The sequence below is a fragment of the Salmo salar genome, chromosome ssa13, assembly GCF_905237065.1.
Source record: "Salmo salar chromosome ssa13, Ssal_v3.1, whole genome shotgun sequence".
NCBI classification, from domain to species: domain Eukaryota; kingdom Metazoa; phylum Chordata; class Actinopteri; order Salmoniformes; family Salmonidae; genus Salmo; species Salmo salar.
In genome coordinates, this window is record NC_059454.1 from 77,353,238 (window position 1) to 77,379,097 (window position 25,860).

A 25,860-nucleotide genomic window follows, 5' to 3' on the forward strand; every position below is an offset into this window, starting at 1 on the left:
GGCATTTGGAAATTGCTCCCAAGGATGAACCAGACTTGTGGAGGTCTACACATTTTTTTCTGAGCTCTTGGCTGATTTCTTTTGATGTTCCCATGTCAAGCAGAGACACTGAGTTTGAAGGTAGGCCTTGAAATACATCCCCAGGTACACCTCCAATTGACTCAAATTATGTCAATTAGCCTATCAGAAGCTTCTAAAGACATGATGACATTTTCTGGAATTTTCCAAGCTGTTTAAAGGCACAGTCAACTTTGTGTATGTAAACTTCTGACCCACTGGAATTGTGATACAGTGAATTATAAGTGAAATAATTGTCTGTAAACAATTGTTGGAAAAATTACTTGTGTCATGCACAAAGTAGATGTCCTAATCGACTTGCAAAAACAATAGTTTGTTAACAAGAAATTTGTGGAGTGGTTGAAAAATGAGTTTTAATGACATCAACCTAAGTATATGTAAACTTCTGACTTCAACTGTAGCTGAGATCAAACACAGTCCTTTATTGTATTATAACTGAGACACATTTTTCTTCTAAATCAAATTAACTTTATTGGTTCATTAACAATTTGAACATTTCTTCTAACTTTTGTACATCATTTCCAAAAATAAAAAGGACCAAACCTACCCTGTTTGGTTACAATCAATGTCTATGTATTCATATTTTGCTTAAATTTGGCAAATTCACTATTCATTTACAGTGTCAGTATATGTCAACATTTTTACAGTAAACTGAGAATAGTGTATTAACGATCATAAGTAAACTGTTCCCAACTAACAATGTTGGCAATGAGTGGAAGAGAAACTTTAATAATGTATTTCCTTCAACAACAAAAAGTTAGAAAAATATAATATCTACATTCAATCAATAGGTAGCAATAGGTATGTCTGAATATATCAGTGCTATGAGATCAATATGTCAGATGAGGCAAAACATATAAAAAGATGCGCAAACTGATTACAGTAAGATTAACAAACCCAAGTAACAGTGTTCTCAGAAGATTAATCAGGAACCTCATTTTTGACTAATAGATCTTCAGATTCTTCGGTCCTTGATCAATAACTTGGAATGTGTTGATAATCATGTAGCGTGAAAACCAAATGTAGAGGTAACGAAACCACAGGAGCTGAGTACGGTGACAGAGCATGGCCCTCTGGTGAATAAAGAGAGGAGGAGTCTATTAGACTAGAGAAAGATCTATCAACGTTAGAGAAAATTGTCAGACACTCCTCGCTGGACGTCAGTCATTACAGACAGAGTGAGGCATGTGTAAAAATAGCATTGGGATTTACATCCGCAAGTGTATAAGGTGATCCCTAAGTCCTCGCTTTTTCTCAATAAAAGTGAATTGACTGGTACTGTAATGTATTTCCCTATAAATATTGATGCATGGTAAAAACATGAATTTCCCCAGAAGTTCAAATCAATCTGTATGTCTGATGTATGACAATTTTCTCTAACGCTGATATACCATATTTAACTATAAATATTGATCTATGTACACAGTGCCAGTACCAGTCAATTCAGGTGTTGAGACTTAATTTCACTTTCATAGAGAAAGAGAGTGCGAGGACTTTCACTGTGTGTACACAAAGCTTAGGGATTGTCTTATACACTTGCGGATGTAAATCCCAATGCTGTTTTTATACATGCCTTACCCTAACTATACATCTACTAGGCTATTACATGTATTAATGACGTTTGTCCCATAATAATAGGGGAAGAGATGTTAGTGGAACTGCCATAACATTTGTCTATTTCAAGCCTGATAGTATAGGCTGATGACAGGCTCACCTTAGCTTGAACGTAGCCCTTTGAGCCTATGACGCAGCAGAGATCTGATGGGAGGAGCCAGCTGATAGGCAGCTCCAGGAAGGAGAGGTACTTCCTGAGAACACCAATGGTCGACAGAGAGAGGAGACTGCAGTCTGTGGGAGAATGGAGAATCCTAGCCTAGTTAGTGTACCTTTTGTGCAATTTACATCTCACCCAGAATGTCAATGAAAAACAGAGATAATTTACAGGGTTACATGACATAAATGTAGTATAATTAGTGTGTTGATGTCTTGGAGACAAAGATATGGAAAGACAAGCCATATTTCGAGTGGAGGAAAATATGACCAGACAGCAAATTGAGCTACTAGCAAAGAGTTACTGTGGGTTTGTACAGTCATATTGCCCCCATGTTTTTGGGAGACTTGGATATCTACAGTAAATGGTTCATTGGGCAAAAGAGGCTTTGGGTAAGCTGGTGAAAATGAGAGGGGATTATAGTATGAAACTGTGTGAACAGGCTTTAGAATCACATTGAGGTTTATCTTTACATTTTCCATTTTAGTCATTTAGCAGATGCTCTTATCCAGAGCAACTTACAGTAGTGAATACATACATTTCAAACATTTTTTTTTTGTACTGGCCCCCCGTGGGAATCGAACCCACAACCCTGGTGTTGCACACACCATGCTGGCGTTGCAAACACCATGCTGGCGTTGCAAACACCATGCTCTACCAACTGAGCCACTGAATGCAGAGTACCAATGTGATAGCACACTCATGTACAGTAAGGTCTTGGTGTGGCATGTTTACAGCTAATCAACTATTGCGATAGTAACCATCCCTCTCTCAACAATGCTCATCACTGGATAAAATGGTCCTGGCTGAAATCTAACCAACAGGTTGATCTCACATCCTACTGTAATAGAAAGGTGTTCTCTCTCGTCTGCTCTAGATCATGGGAAAGGAGGACAGGGTACAGTGTTAAATGGTCTTGTTTGTTTCCTCCTTTTGATCAAGACAGTGCCACTCAAAAGGTCTCATAACGTCACTTAAAACATGCAATATTTTCTAGTGTGAGCCATGATGTGGCACAGTAATATCATTATCTAGTATAACAGTACCTTCTTCATTTACAATATCAAGATTTTGCTCTTAATTGTAAACAGAGGGTTGATATAAATACTATACATGCCATTCTCTCTTGGCTAAGAGTTGAGGAGAGACTGACTGCATCCCTTCTTCTTTTTATAAGAAACATTGTATTGAAAATCCCACATTTTTGCATAGTCAAATTACACACAGCTCTGACACACACAGTTATCCCACCAGACATGCCACCAGGGGTCTTTTCACAGTCCCCAAATCCAGAACAAATTCAAGAAAGCATACAGTATTATATAGAGCCCTAATTGCATGAAACGTCCTTCCATCTCATATTGCTAAAATAAACAGCAAACCTGGTTTCAAAAAACAGATAAAGCAACACCTCGCGGTACAACGCCTCTCCCTTATTTGACCTAGATAGTTTGTGTGTATGCATTGATATGTAGGCTACGTGTGCCTTTAAAAAAAAATGATGTAGTTCTGTCTTTGAGCTGTTCTTGCCTATTGATGTTCTGTATTATGTCATTCTGTATTATGTTTCATGTTTTGTGTGGACCCCAGGAAGAGTAACTGCTGCTTTTGCAACAGCTAATGGGGATCCTGATAAAATACCAATATAGACAGCAGGGGTCAAGGGTTTGAATATTATGTAAGAGGAAGGTTTAGAGCAGAGTTTAGGGAGGGAGGGAGGCAGAGGGAGTTAACTAGGGAGAAAAACATGACAGATGATGGAGAGTGAGAGAGATCTGCCAAGCTGCTACATTAAGAGGGGTTTAAAAGTTTGACCCTGGCCTGGCCTGAGGGGTGCAACACTTTAGGAAGAGCTGTGAGGATGTGGCTCCACTATCTTACAAAGGCCAAAGCCATGATGAGTTGGAGGAAATAAGTCTAACAGAGGAGGAAGGGTGTTGTTAATGGGAATAGATTCACATCCAGCCGGGAGAAAGGAACAAATGGTGACCGTGATAAATAGGAGTGACTTTCAGTTAAAGCACTGGGTGATAGTTTGTTGTGTTCCTAATGCCTCGAGCTGACTGAGAAGTGCAAGTGACACACAAATTTCAACACTAGATGGCGGTCTTTGCCAAGACTCCAGTTCCAACTACACTGCTTTAGGATAACTTCTCTCTTGTCCTGAGTTTATAAGTGTACCAGTTTGTACTCCATTTACCATCATGTCAGGTAATTGATGCAAATGTTTTTAGGTGTATAGTTTATAATAGGCTAAATACCTTACCATGCTGATAATGATTATCCGAATATAGGTATTTGAGAAGTGCTTGGTCAAATAAAAATGTAAAGGTTAAATACTCGCCATCTGGTATGTTGCCAATGGAAGCCAGGTAGCTGTTGGTAGAGACAAGCAAAAAAACAACATCAACACAGTAGTTATTGGAGGCCTAAGCACACACAAACTTTAACTTGCAAGAAAATCCTACAGATAGACCGTCTTGCTTTTTCCCAAGGTTTTCCTCTGAGACAAATAGTTACGTACAATTTGGAAAGTGAACTAATTACACTGCCAACGTTCAGGACAGTGAAAAGGTTTGTGGGTGTGAACCATACACAACATTATCAGGACAAAGTATGGTCCTTCCAACCATTTTAGACCCAACGGTTCAGTTTCTCTGGCTAAAAGGTCAACATCTTAAGCGTTCACAAGGGGAAGCGGCAAGGCAGCAAAGTAGCCTGTCAAATGTTAGGAATAGGATAATATGCAATAGGGAATAGTTGTTGATGATGTTGAGACAGTAATAGTAGCAGCAAAAATTTGTTGATGTGTTCTAATGAATTGTCATGTGGTTCATGATAACTTATGAGTGGATTATGGTCTCTGGATCTTCCATGTCACATTCCACACTCGCTACAGTAACTCTCCCTCTCCTCTCATCACGTTCTGAAAGCTAGAGGACATTTCACTTCTCCTCGATAGTGTTCAGTACAAGCTCTCACTGGAGACTTAAACCAAGGTAACAAAACACTGATGGCTTTATACATTCACTTGCACAATTTTTTTTTATATAAAATGGTGCGCATCACTTGTGAATTTAAGTCTAATGGGAATCATGAGATATTTTTTTATTTATTTCACCTTTATTTAACCAGGTAGGCAAGTTGAGAACAAGTTCTCATTTACAATTGCGACCTGGCCAAGATAAAGCAAAGCAGTTCGACAACATACAAAAACACAGAGTTACACATGGAGTAAAACAACATACAATCAATGATGCAGTAGAAAAAAAAAGGAAAAAAAATAAGATTATATACAATGTGAGCAAATGATGTGAGATAAGGGAGGTAAAGGCAAAAAAATGCCATGGTGGCAAAGTAAATAAAGTATAGCAAGAAAAACACTGGAATGGTAGATTTGTAGTTTGAAGAAAATTCAGAGATAAAATATAAATAATATGGTGCAAAGGAGCAAAATAAATAAAATAAATAAATACAGTAGGGGAAGAGGTAGTAGTTTGGGCTAAATTATAGATGGGCTATGTACAGGTGCAGTGATCTGTGAGCTGCTCTGACAGCTGGTGCTTAAAGCTAGTGAGGGAGATAAGTGTTTCCAGTTTCAGAGATTTTTGTAGTTCGTTCCAGTCATTGGCAGCAGAGAACTGGAAGGAGAGACGACCAAAGGAGGAGTTGGCTTTAGGGGTGACCAGAGAGATATACCTGCTGGAGCGCGTGCTACAGGTGGGTGCTGCTATGGTGACCAGTGAGCGGAGATAAGGGGGACTTTACCTAGCAGGGTCTTGTAGATGACCTGGAGCCAATGTGTTTGGCGACGATTATGAAGCGAAGGCCAGCCAACGAGAGCGTACAGGTCGCAGTGGTGGGTAGTATATGGGGCTTTGGTGACAAAACGGATGGCACTGTGATAGACTGCATCCAGCTTGTTGAGTAGGGTATTGGAAGCTATTTTGTAAATGACATCGCCGAAGTCGAGGATTGGTAGGATGGTCAGTTTTACGAGGGTATGTTTGGCAGCATGAGTGAAGGATGCTTTGTTGCGAAATAGGAAGCCAATTCGAGATTTCACTTTGGATTGGAGATGATTGATGTGAGTCTGGAAGGAGAGTTTACAGTCTAACCAGACACCTAGGTATTTGTAGTTGTCCACAAATTCTAAGTTAGAACCGTCCAGAGAAGTGATGCTGGACAGGCGGGCAGGTGCAGGCAGCGATCGGTTGAAGAGCATGCATTTAGTTTTACTTGTGTTTAGGAGCAGTTGGAGACCACGGAAGGAGAGTTGAATGGCATTGAAGCTCGTCTGGAGGGTTGTTAACACAGTGTCCAAAGAAGGGCCAGAAGTGTACAGAATGGTGTCGTCTGCGTAGAGGTGGATCAGAGATTCACCAGCAGCAAGAGCGACATCATTTATGTATACAGAGAAAAGAGTTGGCCCAAGAATTGAACCCAGATGATATGATCTGGACAACACAACACACTCCTCCTCCCCTACTAGAGATGAGGTCTGGGCCAGGGAGGCTTAGCACAGAGAGGAAGAGACCAAGCAGGCGCACTAGTCAATGAACACACCTGTTCTGTTCACTCACTGTACTACACTGTAGTGTAGATACATATCACAATCATCTCGGAAGGAACTCAGAACCAAATATCTTGTGCGCACAGGCCAGCTCCTCGATTTGTAACATTTATTCCAGTCTATCATGAGAGACTGTGATATGACCAAATACAAAAACATTAATTTTATTTTATTTCACAACAGTCTGATGCAACTGTTGGACTGGTGTCCTATTCAGTTCTCCAGACCAGAGCGATCCTCCTCTCCTCCCTACTCTTCTCATCTAGTTCTCCACCCTCCTTTCTTCAGGACGTGATTTCCTGTGGGTTTCTGAGAGCAGGGCCATCTGCAGATCCATTGGTGGAGTGTGGGTTTGGACGACCTCTCAACTATGCAACAGAGGAATCATGCAAAACAGTGTGTGTGTGTTTTTGAATGCTTGTGTGTGTTTGTTTGCTTGTTTGTTTGTAGGGGAGTGGGGAGGTTGGGATCTTTAGCATGTGGTGTATGTATGTTTTATAAAAATGGAGTATAGGAATGTAGCCTACAAGGCTGGTTTCTTGTCCAGGTCCTGGATCTGTGGACAATATGGGTTTCCTAGAGTACATTCCTTGGGACGACATGTGCTTTCCACAAACAAATCAAAAACGGCATATTAAAATACAATACAATCTAAAATGACACACACACACACACACACACACACACACACACACACACACACACACACACACACACACACACACACACACACACACGTCAGCCTTACAATGATGGACAGTGTTTAAAGGACATAGTCTCGTTCGTACCTGACAGCCTTGTAGATGGCAGTGTGATTGCTATGGCCACTCACTCCCCTTCCATCGAAGGTCAGCACCTGAAACAACAACAATATTCATTTGAAGATAGTTATTTTATGTTATGGCATAAAGTATCAAATATCACTGTGAAATGTTGGCTACATGTAAAATAAAGAGATGCACGTTCTCTCTGTCTGGTTAATGGAGGCGTGTCTTGAATGTGGGTGTCTCTGCCTGCTTCCCAAATGGCACTCTATTCCCTATATAGTTCAGGGCCCTGGTCAAAAGACGTGCGCTAGAATAGGGTGCAATCTGGGACTCACACTGACAGCAGAATGCAGCTTGGCAGGAGACAACTGATATTTAAGAGCCTTTTTCTGCCTGCATGTCTGTTCACCAGAGAACCAAGGGAAGATGGGGAAAGAGAAAAGGGGGAGCAAGCAGGTCAAAGGGAAAGAAAAACAACTTGACTAAAGACACAGCAGTTTTTGAGTGAGGCAGAGGATAAATGTACCATGATTGTGCCCCTGAAACCTAACATAAAGGTGGACACCACACACCTTCTAACCCAGAGCACGGTCAGCTCTTGCAATTTACTGGCCTGAGGAACATTTTACATCTGCCAGAGTTGACTTGGAGGAGGCAAAAAATGATTACACGTACAAACACCAGTTTCTGGAAATATTAGTTGTTGCCAAACCAAACAGATAATAAAAATGGGTTCCAAGGATATCTGCTTTAAACTCTTTTTTTGCTTGTTCTAGGCTTAGACTTAAATGCTAAAAACTGTAGCAACAGTAAACCAATAGGAATAGGTTATATTATGGGAAAGGTGGAATACTTTATATTTCTGTAGTCTCTTTTATGATTTAGTTTATCTTTGTGCATAATCCTTAACAGCTGGCAAGTGTCTTAACTGACATGTTCAACCTCTCCCTGACCCAGTCTGTAATACCTACATGTTTCAAGCAGACCACCATAGTGCCCGTGCCCAAGAACGCCAAAGTAACCTGCCTAAATGACTACCGCCCCGTAGCACTCACATCTGTAGCCATGAAATGCTTTGAAAGGCTGATCATGGCTCACATCAACACCATCATCCCAGACACCCTGGATCCACTCCAACTAACATACCGCCCCAACAGATGCACAGATGACGCAATCTCTACTGCACTCCACACTGCCCTTTCCCACCTGGACAAAGGGAACACCTACGTGAGAATGTTGTTCATTGACCACAGCTCAGTGTTCAACGCCATAGTGCCCTCCAAGCTCATCACTAAGCTAAAGACCCTGGGACTCCCTCTTTAACTAGAACCTTGGACTTCCTGATGGGCCGCACCCCAGGTGGTGAGGGTAGGCAACAACACATCCGCCACGCTGACCTTCAACACAGGGGCCCCTCAGTGGTGCGTGCTTAGCCCCTCCTGTACTCTTTGTTCACCCACGACTGTGTGGCCACGCGCGACTCCAACACCATCATTAAGTTTGCCAACGACACAGTGGTGATAGGCCGGATCACCGACGACGATGAGACCTTCCCTTCAGGAAGCTGAAAAGATTTGGCTTGGGTCCTCAGATCCTCCAAAAGTTCTGCGACTGTCCCCATACGAGAACCATTTTTGGTACCAGGTAGAACCCGTTTTGGTTCCTGGTAGAACCCTTTTGGATTGCATGTAGAACTCCCTGTGGAAAGGGTTCTACCTGGAACCAAAAGGGTTCTACATGGAACCAAAATAAGTTCTTCAAAGGTTTCTGCTATGGGGACAGGAACCCTTTCTGGTTCTAGATAGCATCTTTTTTTCTAAGAGTGTGCACCAGGTGGTGTCAGAGGAAAGCCCAAATAATTGTCAAAGACTCCAGCCACCCAAGTCATAGACTGTTCTCTCTGCTACCCCACGGCAAGCGGTACCGGAGCTCCAAGTCTGGGACCAAAAGGTTCCTTAACAGCTTCTACCCCCAAGCCATATGACTGCCGAACAGTTCCCGGACTATTTACATTGATCCCCTTATTTCATTCTTATTATTTTGCACTGACTCTCTTGCACATGCTCAATGTACACTTACTGGACTCAAACCATACACTCACACATACTACACTACACTGACACTCCAACACACACACACGTACATATTACCTCAACTAACCTGTACCCCTGCACATTTACTCTGTACTGGTAACCCTTGTACAGTGCCTTCAGAAAGTATTCAGACCCCTTGATGTTTTCCACAATTTGTTACGTTACAGACTTACTCTAAAAAATATTAGAACATGTTTATTTCTAATCAATCTACACACAATACCCCATAACAACAACAACAAAAAATATACACTGCTCAAAAAAATAAAGGGAACACTTAAACAACACATCCTAGATCTGAATGAAATAAATAATATTATTAAATACTTTTTTCTTTACATAGTTGAATGTGCTGACAACAAAATCACACAAAAATAATCAATGGAAATCCAATTTATCAACCCATGGAGGTCTGGATTTGGAGTCACACTCAAAATTAAAGTGGAAAACCACACTACAGGCTGATCCAACGTTGATGTAATGTCCTTAAAACAAGTCATAATGAGGCTCAGTAGTGTGTGGGGCCTCCACGTTCCTGTATGACCTCCCTACAACGCCTGGGCATGCTCCTGATGAGGTGGCGGATGGTCTCCTGAGGGATCTCCTCCCAGACCTGGACTAAAGCATCCGCCAACTCCTGGACAGTCTGTGGTGCAACGTGACGTAGGTGGATGGAGCAAGACATGATGTCCCAGATGTGCTCAATTGGATTCAGGTCTGGGGAATGGGCGGGCCAGTCCATAGCATCAATGCCTTCCTCTTGCAGGAACTGCTGACACACTCCAGCCACATGAGGTCTAGCATTGTCTTGCATTAGGAGGAACCCAGGGCCAACCGCACCAGCATATGGTCTCACAAGGGGTCTGAGGATCTCATCTCGGTACCTAATGGCAGTCAGGCTACCTCTGGCTAGCACATGGAGGGCTGTGTGGCCCCCCAAATAAATGCCACCCCACACCATGACTGACCCACCGCCAAACCGGTCATGCTGGAGGATGTTGCAGGCAGCAGAACGTTCTCCACGGCGTCTCCAGACTCTGTCACGTCTGTCACATGTGCTCAGTGTGAACCTGCTTTCATCTGTGAAGAGCACAGGGCGCCAGTGGCGAATTTGCCAATCTTGGTGTTCTCTGGCAAATGCCAAACGTCCTGCACGGTGTTGGGCTGTAAGCACAACCCCCACCTGTGGACGTCGGGCCCTCATAACACCCTCATGGAGTCTGTTTCTGACCGTTTGAGCAGACACATGCACATTTGTGGCCAGCTGGAGGTCATTTTGCAGGGCTCTGGCACTGCTCCTCCTGCTCCTCCTTGCACAAAGATGGAGGTAGCGGTCCTGCTGCTGGGTTGTTGCCCTCCTACGGCCTCCTCCACGTCTCCTGATGTACTGGCCTGTCTCCTGGTAGCGCCTCCATGCTCTGGACACTACGCTGACAGACACAGCAAACCTTCTTGCCACAGCTCGCATTGATGTGCCATCCTGGATGAGCTGCACTACCTGAGCCACTTGTGTGGGTTGTAGACTCCGTCTCATGCTACCACTAGAGTGAAAGCACCGGCAGCATTCAAAAGTGACCAAAACATCAGCCAGGAAGCATTTGAACTGAGAAGTGGTCTGTGGTCTCCACCTGCAGAACCACTCCTTTATTGGGGGTGTCTTGCTTATTGCCTATAATTTCCACCTGTTGTCTATTCCATTTGCACAACAGCATGTGAAATGTATTGTCAATCAGTGTTGCTTCCTACTATGAGACTCGGAATTGAGCTTGGGTGCATCCTGTTTACATTGATCATCACTGAGATGTTTCTACAACTTGATTGGAGTCTACCTGTGGTAAATTCAATTGATTTGACATGATTTGGAAAGGCACACACCTGTCTATATAAGGTCTCACAGTTGACAGTGCATGTCAGAGCAAAAACCAAGTCATGAGGTCGAAGGAATTGTCCGCAGAGTTCCGAGACAGGGAACAAAAAAATGTCTGCAGCTTTGAAGGTCCCCAAGAACACAGTGGCCTCCATCATTCTTAAATGGAAGAAGTTTGGAACCACAAAAACTCTTCCTAGAGCTGGCCGCCCGGCCAAACTGAGCAATCGGAGGAGAAGGGCCTTGGTCAGGGAAGTGACCAAGAACCTGAAGGTCACTCTGACAGAGCTCTAAAATTCCTCTGTGGAGATGGGAGAACCATCCAGAAGGACAAACATCTCTGCAGCACTCTACCAATCAGGCCTTTATGGTAGAGTGACCAGATGGAAGCCACTCCTCAGTAAAAGGCAGATGACAGGCTGCTTTGAGTTTGCCAAAAAGGCACCTAAGGACGCTCAGACTATGAGAAACAAGATTCTCTGGTCTGATGAAACCAAGATTGAACTCTTTGGCCTGAAGCCCAAGCGTCACGTCTGGAGGAAACCTGGCACCATCCCTACGGTGAAGCATGGTGGCAGCAACATGCTGTGGGGATGTTTTTCAGCGGCATCTCTCTGGAGAGACCAGAAAATAGCTGTGCAGCAACGCTCCCCATCCAACCTGACAATGCTTGAGAGGATCTGCAGAGAAGAATGGGAGAAACTCTCCAAATACAGGTGTGCCAAGCTTATAGCGTCATACCCAAGAAGACTCGTGGCTGTAATCGCTGCCAAAAGTGCTTCAACAAAGTACTGAGTAAAGGGTCTGAATACTTATGTAAATGTAATATTTCAGTTTATTTTTTATACATTTGCAAAAATGTAAAAAAAACTGTTTTTGCTTTGTCATTATGGAGTTATTGTGTGTAGATTGATTAGGGAAAAAACTATTTAACGTAACAAAATGCGGAAAAAGTCAAGGGGTCTGAATACTTAGCCTCGCTATTGTTATTTTATTGTGTTACTATTTTTCCTTTTGTTTATTTAGCAAAATGTTCTTACTTACTTTTGAAAACTGCATTGTTGGTTAAGGGCTTGTAAGTAAGCATTTCACAGTAAGGTCTACACCTGTTGTACTCAGCGCATGTGGAAGAAATATCCATCCAACTGTTTGGTAGTCTGATCAAAATAAAAAACAGATCAGTAGAATAACCTACACTGAACCGTTTGGATTTGAGGGAAATTGCTAGCATCCTGCTGTGCACTCTCCTGCTTAATTATTTATCTGAGAAAGCAGACAGACTGGGTTCAGCTTTTGTCAGAATACTAATGTTGCGGACGGACAAGAAAAAAAAAAAATGAGTTAAGATCTCAATTTCCAAATTCCTTTTGGTAAATTTCCTGGAACGTTGATTGAAATCTGGGAGTAAACATGCCGACAGTGACCTGAGCTCCAACCACCACAACCATATTCTCCTAAATACAAAGGAAGGAAGACATGACCCTCTTTCAGTTCATTATCAGTCGAGCTAGGGAAGCCTGTGAGAGACATATGCAGATACAAAAGACTATTGACAATGGCCAGAAGACTGTGGTGCCAAAACTGCCTATACAAATAATCTTGCATTTTCAGGATGGCTTTGTTAGAAAAACACTCACAGGAGAAAAAAGTCATTAAATCAACCAGATACAGTACTGTATAGAATTGGCTACTTGATAAATGATAGTGAGATTCAGTGATGAGTTGGTCATCATACCAGGTTGATGGAGTGGGCTCTGATGTGCTTCAGGATTAGAGAGGAGGCCATTGAGATGCTCCATTCTACGTTGGGATCGTCTGGCAGTTCTCTGAAAGATGAAGAGCGGCATACGTTAGAGTTTATTTAACTAGGCAAGTCAGTTAAGAACAAATTTTTATTTACAATGGCAGCCTAGGAACAGTGAGTTAACTGCCTTGTTCAGGGGCAGAACGACAGCTTTTTACCTTGTCAGCTCGGGGATTCGATCTAGCAACCTTCTGGTTACTGGCCTAATGCTCTAACCACTAGGCTACCTGCCGCCCCAACGAGTTACAGTGGGGCTCTGGTTGAAAGTAGTAAACGATATAGGGAATAGGGTGCCATTTGGGACATTGATAAAACTGGCTGAGGCCTATGCAGGTACGTCATCCTTCTCTAACTGGCTAGACTACTGTAGCACACCAACCAACCAAAACAGTAGCCTGACTTCAACTCAACAAAATGGTGGGCCAGTTTTAGATTGAAAAACCACACTGCTGCATTTAGGATATGTAGCCTACTTCTTACAATGCACAAGGTTCACACACTGAGAACACTGGACCCAACCATTGAAAAGGTTCTCTTTCTTTTAGAATGTATGCCAGGCAGGGTACACTGTAGCTAGCCGTTAGGGGTCAGTGGGGCCTTAGTATCCTGTTCAACTGAATCTACAGCCTAGGGAGAACAAAGACCATATATCACACACACCCTTGGGTTCAGAAAGTATTCAACATCTTTCAAATACGTTATCTGTGATTTAGTTTTCCTGGCACAATGAAACCAATGGAATAGCCCAAAAAAGTGCAAACCCCACCCATCTCATACTGGAGGCAGACTTAATCAAACAGTCATAGTATTTAAATGATTTCAAATACTATTTGGATCCAGGTGTGCATTCCACACCTTCCTGAGCTACTCTAGTCTGTCCATCAGACAACCTGATCACTCAACACACCAACTATCTATGGGGGGGTCACTCATGCTGATCACTTTCACAGTTTTCTTCGCCTCTCTCTCTCTCTCTCACACTCTTCTCCTCTCTCACTCCCTCTTTCATTCTCTCTTGCTTGCTCTCATTTCCTCTTTCATTCCCTCTCTCCTGCCTCTCTTTCCCTCTAGAGACATCAAACATTCAAGAGAGAGAGAGAGAGAGAGAGAGAGAGAGAGAGAGAGAGAGAGAGAGAGAGAGAGAGAGAGCGAGGCAGTGGAGCATGTTGAGAGTGATTCAGACACACTCGGGTCGGGGCAGTTCAGATGAAAACAAAGTCCTGAGGGCTTCATTAGGAAGGCTGGCTAAAGCAGTACAGTGCTCTCGCTCTCACACAGAGATTAACCATTTCTCTGCTAGTTACATGTTGATCTGACCAACAATAAGAATAGGAGGTTTGACTGTTGCAAAATGGATGCATAGGGCTAATAGAACGCATGATGACATTTGACGTACTTGGTTAAAAAAACAACACCTCAGCTCAACGTCAGGGAAGCAGATGAATGAGAGAAACGGGGGAGAAAGAAAAGGGTAGACACTGGACAGAGAGCAATGACCTGATGTCTTGTACATTTTGAGATGGGGTGGGTGGCGGAGGTGATGGGGTAGAGGGTGAATAGAGGTCGTCCCACCTCCCCCTTGGTTTATAACAATGGGTCAGGACAGTTGTGCCTGTGGAGGGACTGATGGATCAGGTCACAAATCAAACGCCTGCCAGGGCTATGGGGGTCAGGCATGAAGGGTGCTGTATTACGGGGGCGGTATTAGGGTTGAAGTAGTCTGCCCTCCACAATGTAGAAAAAGTAAAGCGTGACACAAAATGAGACATTTTCTCTGGTTGCAAAGGCGTGAGACGTTAAACAAGAATATTCGGCTTCCCAACTTCATCTCCGTTAACAAGACATGTAAACAACACCAAAACACATCAACTTTAAACCTCACATACCCTTCACAGCAAACAGCTATTGTTCATTTGTTGTCAAATTTAGCTTTGAAGTGCAACTGTAACTTACTGTTCTTCTTCCACAAGCCTGGTTGAAAAGAAAAGAAGATTCAGTTTTTACCCTGGCAACCGTAGCTAAGCAAAAGAGGACAAGGAGAGGAAAAAAATTGAAGAAAAATGTACAAAAGACAGATGATCTACCTGACCTTTCCTCAAAGCGGGATGCAGGCAGCAGTGAGCTTCGCTATGGCAACAGTGCCAAACGCCCTAGAGTAACCTCCCTGTTCCTAGCCCCCCTCCTGCAGCTTTGCATGTGGATGTCTAATTGCTTGCAGGCATCTGGATGCAGTGGTTGAACTTTGGCCCAGTAGACAAGAGGGGCAGTGCTATGCTGTAGGACAGACTGACAGACAGACAGCACTTTCCTTGTTTAGTCTGGTCACATGGGCCTGCCAGAGGCCTAGGATACTGCCAGGCAAGCTCAGGCTCCTGTCCCCACTGTCAGGTTTATAGGGCATGCTGGGAAAACGCTGAGACACACCGCTGGTTGGTTAACTCCTTCACGGCACACTTACATAAGACATTTTGTGTTTAATGTAAAAGAAAACACTGCAATATTTAATTGACTTCGGAACTGTGGGAAGTCTAGCATATTCTAAATTGACTGTTACACAATAGGCCCATGTGTTTTGTTACATTTGATCTTTTTACAGAGGGGTTGATAGGCTGTGATTTTACTTTCAATATGTCTACAATGTTTATTTGTACTCTTATAGGCCTACATGTATTTAAGCTTAAAATAGCTCTAGCAACAGTGTTCGGTCAGATAAGGGCTGCTATGCAAAAACATTCTCTCAATATACACACACATTATTTAGTATAAGCTCTATCATATCACTTTATCTCCCCCGTCCAAAATAGAGTGTGCCCTTAAGACGATGGAGTGTTTCAACCATCAACAGACTATTTTGGACTAATATTCTCCCCCATACGTGGTGACTGTGATTGCATTAACAGTTGTCCAGGACAGTGTGTTGAGTGGCTGACATGGGAACACAGTGAGAGGTTGGCACCACTCAACACAAGATTCTCTGTCAGTCCTCAGTGCGTGTATGTGTGTGTGTGTGCGTTTCTCTTAGTCCTCAGCTCTGCCCTGCCAGCAGCCAGTAAATCAGCCAGAGCTATTTTTACCACCAGATCGATGTATAATTAAACACAGTGGGGGAGGATGATGCTCCGACTCTACTCTGACATGACTCCTGCACTCTCTTAACTCTTACTGGATACCAAAACAACAAGTTGGCTAGGACACTTGAAAGTTTATATCCTACTGAACTATAAAGGTCAGGTTCATCCTCCTTAGGAAATACGGTATCTACTTGGTGGAGGGACGCCTCAAGGGCAAATGAGGCTGTGATGAGGCAGGCCACTGAAGTTAGTCACCTCTGCAGAAGTTAGAAGACTGAGTTGGGCTGTGTCTCAAAAGTGCACTACTTTTGACCAAGGCCCATAGGTATCTTGTCAAAAGTAGTGCACTTTATTGGGAATAGGGTACAATTTGGGATGCATGTATAGAGTCACTGCTGTAGTCAGTCAGAGGGAAGACTACAGTACAGTGTGCTCCAGGCCAATGAATAATGGGTTGTGTGGGAGTGGATGAACTTCTGCTGGGACCAACAAGCTCTCTCTCTCACACGTTGTGCAGGGAGCGGGCAGAGTGAATGGAGGTCGCGCCAGTGCAAGTGGAGAGGCAGCGCAGCGGATCGGGCTCAGATCAACAAAAGCCATGCCCCATGAATGCACTGGGGCCCAGTCCAGAGACTGTCAACACAGCTGTCCTATTCATTAAGGTCTGACGAGGATGAGGGCCAGCCAGTCAGTCAGCCAGACATCATCTGATCATATCACAGTACCACTGAACGACTGACTAGAAGAGAGGGAGAACAATGTCTGACTGGGGGGAGGGAGGAGAAAGCAAGAGAGAGAGAACAGGGGAAAATTATAAGATTTTTTGGGGATAATGCATTTATGAATTTTTCCTAAACTTTGTAGATATGTTATCAATGTCCACACATGTCAAACAAACAGGACACTCTTGGTTGATAAAGATGAACAATTCTGATTCAGATGCATGAGCTATTTTTCACCTTGGCAAAAGGCTTCCCATTTCATGGCTGCCTGCAAAAGGAGAATTGGCCTTTATGGCATGTACCCTAATATCCAGTGTTAACCACTGTTCGCACTGAGGCAATAAAACAACAACAAGAACACTAAAAGGAGGAGCTACTCCATTGAATAAAGCCTACAACAGAGCAAAATGTTACAATAATCAGACTAAACAAGTAAGAGGTAGAGTATAAAGACAATGATGAAACTCTAGTTTATGGTGAATGTGTGAACTCAGTGTTATGGGAAGGATGGGGGTTGGAGGTGTGGCACTGGGCCTAAAGCATTAGTGATGGCATCACTGGTTGGACGGTAGTTACTAATCCAACAGTCACCTCATACTGAATCTGAGGTGCACAAATGCACACACGCACGTAGTAGGGTTAATTTAGGGCAGGGCACTGCAGTGTGTAGACTCCCTCCATGACACCAGTGTTCCACCTCTCTGTGTTAGTCAGCTAACAGACCAGCTCCTCGGGAATGACATCTCACTTTATTAGTTCACATCAACATGACAACTGAGACGACCCAGAGGAAGTACATGTACATTTGCACACACTTGTCTCAAGATACTGATAATGCACTGTAGCCAAGCTGTGGCCAAACATTTACAGACAGAAAAAAGGAAAACAGATCAGTGACCTAGATTGGGAGGCTGAAATGTGAAGGGCTCAGAGCCGTTCCAAAATCCACTCCATGGTCCTTAGCAGTTGGCTTCAGCAGACAAGGGAGGGGGGAGAGAGAGAGAAAAAAATAGTGTGTGATAGAGAGAGGGGGAAGAGGGCAAGTGAAAAATGTGTGAGAGAGAGCAAGAGAAGGTGGGGTAGGGGTCTTACAGAGTAGTTTAGGGGGTGTCTTTTAGGCAAACACCAAAAACACAGGAAGGAGAGTGGGCTGTCAGCCACTAGTACAAGGTGAGGGTCATAGCATAAGGGGTGTAGCGCACACCACCACACATGCACTTACATCCTGATTCAGATCAAAGTTGATCCATCCATCTGTGTGCACAACCTTTTTTTATTTAACCTTTATTTAACTAGGCAAGTAAGTTAAGAACAAATCATTACTTACAATGACGGCCTACCCGTCAAAATGATAAAATGGGAAGGGAGGTAGTGAGGTTATGAAATGTCAACAATGTACTGCGGGGCAGACAATCTGGGCATGCTGCCATCTTAATACTGCCAGTTCCAGGTCGAGCTCGCATGCCACTCCTGTCCTGGTGAACTGCGGTGCATAATCTCAAGCGGCAGACAGACCTGTTCTGTTCTGAGAACCTCCACAATTTCCTGGTACAGCCACTGGGGTTTGTCCACAGAAAGGTCTCCTACTATTTATTTCCACCCTCCACTTTTTTCCTGTAATGTGAGCACATTTGAACACAACCCCTACCCGCTGACTCTGTCTGGGCTGAGAATTCAGTGATTATAGCCAGCGGTCTGTTCCAGAGGATTGTAAACCTTGCAGACACATCAACAATACTCATAAAAACATGAAATAGCAAAAAACACAGAAGATTTTACAGAGCAGTACAGTACATATCTGAAAAAGACAGTTCAAAGTCATGAGGGATAGGGGTCAAATTTCATTTCAACACAAATACTCCTAGTTTAAAATTATCTAGCAATCAGAATTAAAATCCCTCTCACAGCTATACGCAACATTATCTACAATGGGATTTTTCCCTTTCCAAGTTTCCAGGAAGTATTTCCATCACAGTGAATAATCTATGCAGACTCAAACCAATGAAGCTAAGACCTGGCCAGGCCCTCTTGTTTGTGTCTGAAAGGGGGTGTCCAGTGGTATGTGCTGAGCCCAGGGGTGGTCTGGACTCTGGACCAATACCAGCCATGGGTTACGTCCCAAATGGCACCCTATTCCCTATACTGTGAACTACTTTGAGGTTTGACCAGAGCTGTATGGGCTCTGGTCAAAAGTAGTGCACTAAATAGGGAATATGGTGCCATTAGGGATACAGCCATGGCCTCCTTTACTAGGAGGATGATGGAGGCTTTTTTTTATTTTAAGTAAAAATACACAGCCTTCTTATCCATCCCGCTGAACCCCAGCCATGACGCCATTGATGTTCTCATTTTCTCTGAACCACCAGAGGATTTGTCCAATGAACTCCTCGTCTACCAATTACTGGACAAAATGACCAGTAAACACTATTTATCTGAGGTAAAAAACTTATCAGCTACGCCACCTTTGGATGCATGTCTGGATATGCGCAGCTAGTCAGTCTACTAGCTAAAAAAGTATTCTGGTTAAAGGTCTACAGACAATAGCAATTTTCTATTCTAGTAAGAGAAAGGGGATTCCTTCTGATATACAATGGGAGGCGTACATTGATTAGCACAGAGTAATTAGTACTTCAAAGTTATAAAGCTAATTCATGAGTTAATATGAGCTTTAATATACAGTGCATTCGGAAAGGATTCGGAAAGTATTCAGATCCCTTGACTTTTTCGACATTGTTACGTTATCCTCATCAATCTACATACATTACCCCATAATGTCAAACGAAACAGGTTTTTATCAATTTTTTGCACATTTATAACAGGTTCATCCTGTTTCCATTGACCGTCTTTGAGATGTTTCTAAAACTTGGAGTCCACCGGTGGTAAATTCAATTGATTGGACATGATTTGGAAAGGCACACATCTGTCTATATACTGTAAGGTCACACAGTTAACAGTGTATGTCAGAAGAAAAAACAAGTTATGAGGTCGAAGGAATTGTCCGTAGAGCTCAGAGACAGGATTGTGTCGATGCACAGATCTGGGGAAGGGTACCAAAAAATTTCTGCAGCATCGAAGGTCCCCAAGAACACAGTGGCCTCCCTCATTCTTAAATGGAAGAAGTTTGGAACCACCAATATTCTGCCTAGAGCTGGCCGCCTGGCCAAACTGAGCAATCAGGGTTCTGGTCAGGGAGGTGACCAATAACCCGATGGTCACTCTGACAGGGCTCCAAAGTTCCTCTGTGGAGATGGGAATCTCTTCCAGAAGGACAACCATCGCTGCAGCACTCTTCCAATCAGACCTTTATGGTAGAGTGGCCAGACTGGGACTGGGAGACTAGTCAGGATTGAGGGAAAGATGAACAGAGCAAAGTACAGAGAGATCCTTGATGAAAACCTGCTCCAGAGCACTCAGGACCTCAGAGTGGGGCGAAGGTTCACCATCCAACAGGACAACGACCTTAACCACACAGCCAAAACAATGCAGGAGTGGGATAGGTCTCTGAATGTCCTTGACTGGCCCAGCCAGAGCCTGGACTTGAACCCGATCAAACATCTCTGGAGTGACCTGGAAATAGCTGTGCAGTGACGCTCCCCATCCAACCTGACAGAGCTTGAGAGGATCCACAGAGAAGAATGGGAGAAACTCCCCAAATACAGGTGTGCCAAGCTTGCAGCGTCATACCCAAGAAGACTCTAGGCTGTAATAGCTGCCAAATGTGCTTCAACAATATACTGAGTAAAGGGTCTGAATGCTTATGTAAATGTGATATTTCAGTTTTTAGAAATTTGCAAAAATGTCTAAAAAGCTGTTTTTGCTTTGTCATTATGGGGTATTGTATGTAGGTTGATGAGAGGGATAAAACTATTTAATCAATTTTAGAATAAGGCTGTAACGTAACACAATGTGGAAAAAAATCAAGGGATCTGAAAATTCTCCAAATGCACTGTATATGACATAATTGATAAGAATATAGCAGCGACTACATCTCAAATCCTCATGACATTTTCATATCAAGAAGCACTGACTTTTAATGAGCACTAAACAGTAAACTTTGTTTGTCACTTAGGTCTAAGTCATTCACAACATAAGTCCTAATATTCTCATATCACATTGCAGGCCTGGTAAGATTTCAGAGGGCAGAGAGAGAGCATGTCCAACAGGGGCCGACCTCTCAATGCCTCTGGGGCCTAATAGTTTATGGCCCCTAATGACAGAGTAGGCCAATACATCAGGCCAGGCTGACTAGGCTCTGTCGTGGTAAGAAAGGAGGAATTTGATTTGTGGCTGGTTCACTGTTTGTTCTGACAGACACTGCTTCAGCTTGATGTGCTGCTAATGGGCAGGCATGCTGGGTTCAGGGTCCTGGGCTGGCTGGAGGTAGTGCACCGCACCACACACTGCTTCTTCATGTTTGTTTTCACCATCAGCCCATCATTTCAAAAATCACATTATGGGTTAGGCTTAATAAATTGACCATCGGTTGACTGTTCTGACAAGGTTTCTTATAGACGGGTTGGTTGTTTAGCAACAAAATTGGCGTGTGCGCAACAATGGGGCAAAAAACACAGGGTTGGCTTAGATTGTTGACAAGATATAAACTATATTTAGTCTCCAATGTTTATTGAAAACATAAATACATTTGCACAATGAGTACTTGTCTCTCAAATACATCATTACAGTTGTTGGTTAGTTGGCTAGCGAATTCTTGCCACATTAGCATAGACGTGACATCAGTCAAAACACCTCAAAACATTAGGGGTGTAACAGTTCACCAACCCCACGGTTGGGTACGTATTGTGGTTTTGGGGTCACGGTTGGGTTCGGTTTCGGTACAGCGGGAAAATTAAATGGCAAAAGTTAATGTAGTCATTTTTGTTTATTTAAGAAAATACAAAGTGTTGGTATTCCTGATGGTATTCCATGATCATATAATGCCTGATGAGAGCACAAATCAGGAATAACAACCTTTTGTATTTTCTTAAATGAAGATGCATGATTACTGAACAACACTAAAATAAAAGTGCAATACGCATGTGAAATCAATATAGAAACATGGCTCAGACATTGCTATGCTTTTTTACAAAGAGAAGATGCGCAATTGTGTGACGCTCATAAAGGGGGCGTGTCTGTAGCACATTACTTCTCATCTCCCACTCAGGAATAATGTGATGGGCTGCCACTAAGTACCTCTCTGTAAACCCTGAAGGTCCATCCATCTGTAGTAGCCTAAACGCAACACAGGGTGCATTGACAACTTCAGATTTAGTTTGCCTATATAGAGAGGGTACTACCCGTTTGCCGAAATGGGTGCTGAGAGGGCAAAGTTCGTAATGTGGATCGCGCACTTTTTTGCGTTTCCGTCTTGCTCCGGTGCTAGGAATACTGGGTTGATTCCGCCGTAAATGTGTCAACACGTTTGAGGTGTTGGCAGCTGCATAGACTATTCTCGTTGAGCAGTGGCTACATAGTACTGTTAACTCTCTGTCAATCACTGTTGTAATCTACTGGGAAGCCAAAATGTTCCCAAACTGGAAATTTAAACGATGGAGGATCCTCTTCGTTTGTCGACCCCACCACTTCCCATCGTACAGAAGCAGTTCCTAGCTGCGCATCACAAAAATAACAGTTTGAAATGTGCCAATTAAGATTCAAATTTTCATTACAACGTGCGCATAGGCAATAGTTGGACAGAACCGAGGTCCCATAACTGTACCGATACACCTCTACAAGACATGGTATGAAAAACAAGATAAAACTAGCAGCTTCTTGTCATTGTTGCTTACCTTTATTTAACTGGGCAAGTCAGTTAAGAACAAATTCTTATTTTCAATGACGGCCTAGGAACAGTGGGTTAACTGCCTTGTTCAGGGGCAGAATGACAGATTTTAACCTTGTCAGCTCGGGGATTCGATCTTGCAACCTTTCGGTTACTAGTCCAACGCTCTAACATTCTAGGCTACCTGCCGCCCCGAATCACAACACACAGCCTTTTGCCCCATTGAAGCGTGTACATTGTTTTAGTGGTGTTGTCAGCTAACCGGTCTAACTACACTGAACAAAAATATAAAACACAACATGAAACAATTTCAAAGATTTTACTGAGTTAGAGTTCATATAAGGAAATCAGTTAATTTAAATTAATTAATTAGGCCCTAATCTATGGATTTCACGACAGGGAATATAGATATGCATCTGTTGGTCACAGACACCTTTAAAAAAAAAAAAAAAAGGTAGGGCGTGGATCAGAAAATCACAGTATCTGGTGTGACCAACATTTGCCTCATACAGCGACACATCTCCTTCGCATAGAGTTGATTGTGGCTTGTAGAATGTTGTCCCACTCCTCCTTTAATGGCTGTGCGAAATTTCTGGATATTGGCAGAAACTGGAACACTGTTGATCCAGAGCATCCCAAACATGCTCAATGGGTGATACGTCTGGTGAGTATGCAGGCCATGGAAGAACTGGGACATTTTCAGCTTCCTGGAATTGTGTACAGATCCTTGCAACGTGGGCTGAGTATTATCATGCTGAAACATGAGGTGGTGACGGCGGCAGATGAATAGCACGACAATGGGCCTCAGGATCTCGTCACGGTATCTCTGTGCATTGAAATTGCCATCGATAAAATGCAATTGTGTTCTTTGTCCTAAGCTTTTTCCTTCCCATACCCTAAACCCACCGCAACCATGGGGCACTCTGTTCACAACGCTGAAGTCAGCAAACCTGCTCGCCCACATACTGCCATACACGCTGCCATCTGCATAACTGGGATTCATCCGTAAAGAGCACACTTCTCCAGCGTGCCAGTGGCCATCGAAGGTGAGCAATTGCTCACTGAAGTTGGTTACGACTCAGAAATACAGTCAAGTCCCTGGTGAGGATGACAAGCACATATGAGTTTCCCTGAGACGGTTTTTGACAGTTTGTGCATAAATTCTTCAGTTGTGCAAACCCAGTTTTATCAGCTGTCTGCGTGGCTGGTCTCAGACGATCCCGCAGGTGAAGAAGCTGGATTTGGAGATCCTGAGCTGTTGTGGTTTCACGTGGTCTGCGATTGTGAGGCCCGCTGGACGTACTGCCAAACGTTGTAATATGACTTTGGAGGCGGCTTATGGTAGAGAAATTAACATTAAATTCTCTGGACAAAGCTCTGGTGGACATTTCTGCAGTCAGCATGCCAATTGCACGCTCCCTCAAAACTTGAGACATCTGTGGCATTGTGTTGTGTGACAAAACTGCACATTTTAGAGTGCCATTTTATTGTCCCCAGGTGAACCTGTGTAATGATCATGCTGTTTAATCAGCTTCTTTATATGCCACACCTGTTAGGTGGATGGATTATCTTGGCAAAGGAGAAGTGCTCACTAACAGAGATGTAAACAATGTTTGTGCACAATGTTAGAGAAATACGCTTTTGTGTGTATGGAAAATGTCTGGTATCTTTTATTTCCTGCTCATGAAACCAACACCTTACATGTTGCGTTTATATTTCTGTTTAGTATACGATTTTATGCTAAGCAGGCACTTCTTATTTAAAACAGCAGATTCCTTTCTAAACCAACATCCCAAACACAACATGGGTAATGTATATCCATGCCATCAATAGTTAAAGAAAATACATTTTAAGGGCATCATTGCTACTGGAACAACCTAACAGCACCTAACAGGTGTAGTAGTAAGCCACATCTGGCTGTTTTTAAAAGGAATGTGTGGGATTGGTTGGCCTGTATGTTCTGCTGCAGAATGATAATTGTGCTGAAGATTGCTTACTTGCTGGCCTTGCTGACAGAGACTACTTACTTGCAGTCGTGTATAGTGACTTGGGAGGCTGGTATTCCCAAAACGGCACAGCTGTCTAGAAGCTCTTCGCGACGCTGGAACCCTTGATTGTAGTAATTGCCTAAATGATTATTTGGCGAAAAGTAATTACTTTATATGTTGTCATGTAAAGGAATTGCCACATGGCTATAAAACATAAAGAAGTAATTAACACTTCGTTTTATAACTATTACAATACTTGGCTCTAGTAAGCCGTGTCTCTTTTCTTGTGTCAAGCATGAATTAAATAATAGTGCTGAACAAACCATTGTTTTTGAACAAATGATCAGAATAGAAATTGGGAGACCTAGCTATACAGACATGTTGGTGCTGCAGCGTATTGCTATTTTCCTAGACGACTAAACTCAACTCCACAATGTCGTGTGTAATTGCGGGCTATTCTTTGGGTGATGAAATCAGTATTGTTTTAATAAATATAACTTATGTGACGTCGGAGTTCCAGTCCGCCCACAACAGTCGCAGCTCCTCCATCGTAAATATGTTAGTTTAATCGGCTACTATTTTCCATGGAAAATTATGTAAAACTAGCCCTGGTTGTAGGACGGAATACATAGGCTACGCAAATGACCAATGAAAAGCAAAATCTGTTATTCATTGTAAACCCACCTTGAGATAAACACAATAAATGAACAGAGGCATTTAGTTCCACGAGTCTCAAAATTGCTGGTGCAAAGAACATGCATTCATCATCTGGATGAGCCGTTAAAAAGAGTGCTCGAACATCGCCAGTTAAATCGCTTGTTTGAGACGATTTGATTTGTTTGTCTCTACATAACATAAATCGCAACAAATGTTTACGTGACTTTGCTGAATTCTGCCGATAGTAAATGCATTGTATCCAAAAGAAGTAGGACACAATTGCTCCAAAAAGTGTAAGTAAAATATACATTTTTTTAAATTTATTTTACCGTTGTTATAAACATTCCGTATTTTCACAAAGTTTCCTGTATCAAAGGTTCCGCTACAAAAGTAACATATTTTGCTGTATTTCCTGTTTCTGGAACGTCACATTTTAATACCCTGACCATATATCATATCTATCTACAAAAAACTCACAGAAAATTGCCGTAAATAAACGAATATCCATTTGATATGAAATTCAGAAATGTTCTAATGATAACGTTAAATAGGCATCTGAAAGTTTCCCCTTTTCTGTTGTAAGCATTTCTGTTGGATGCATCCGTTTGTTGACAACTCCGTTAAAGGTGCATGTAAGGTAACGTGAAACAACCAACCGATAATGTATCTTATTCAAATCATGTTTTTTGT

The 25,860-nt window shown here is 42.8% G+C and overlaps 2 protein-coding genes across 2 annotated transcripts in view; one reads left to right on the forward strand and one right to left on the reverse strand.

Annotated features, from left to right (window-relative positions):
• Positions 1 to 527: 527 nt before the first annotated feature.
• On the reverse strand, positions 528 to 25,508 carry pigl (phosphatidylinositol glycan anchor biosynthesis, class L; the record flags this gene model as incomplete). The annotated part of the gene is given in 8 exon segments (NM_001141097.1): positions 528 to 1,151; positions 1,793 to 1,926; positions 4,194 to 4,225; positions 7,211 to 7,278; positions 12,885 to 12,975; positions 24,553 to 24,652; positions 25,198 to 25,479; positions 25,482 to 25,508. Coding segments are annotated over 7 exon segments (836 nt in total), but the record flags the coding sequence as incomplete, so codon positions are not given.
• The window catches only part of LOC106567980 (nuclear receptor corepressor 1), a 121,857-nt gene continuing 121,238 nt past the window's right edge, over positions 25,242 to 25,860 (forward strand). The window contains exon 1 of the mRNA XM_014137920.2: positions 25,242 to 25,463. The gene's annotated coding sequence lies outside the window, so the exon portion shown is untranslated. The remainder of the gene's footprint in view (positions 25,464 to 25,860) is intronic.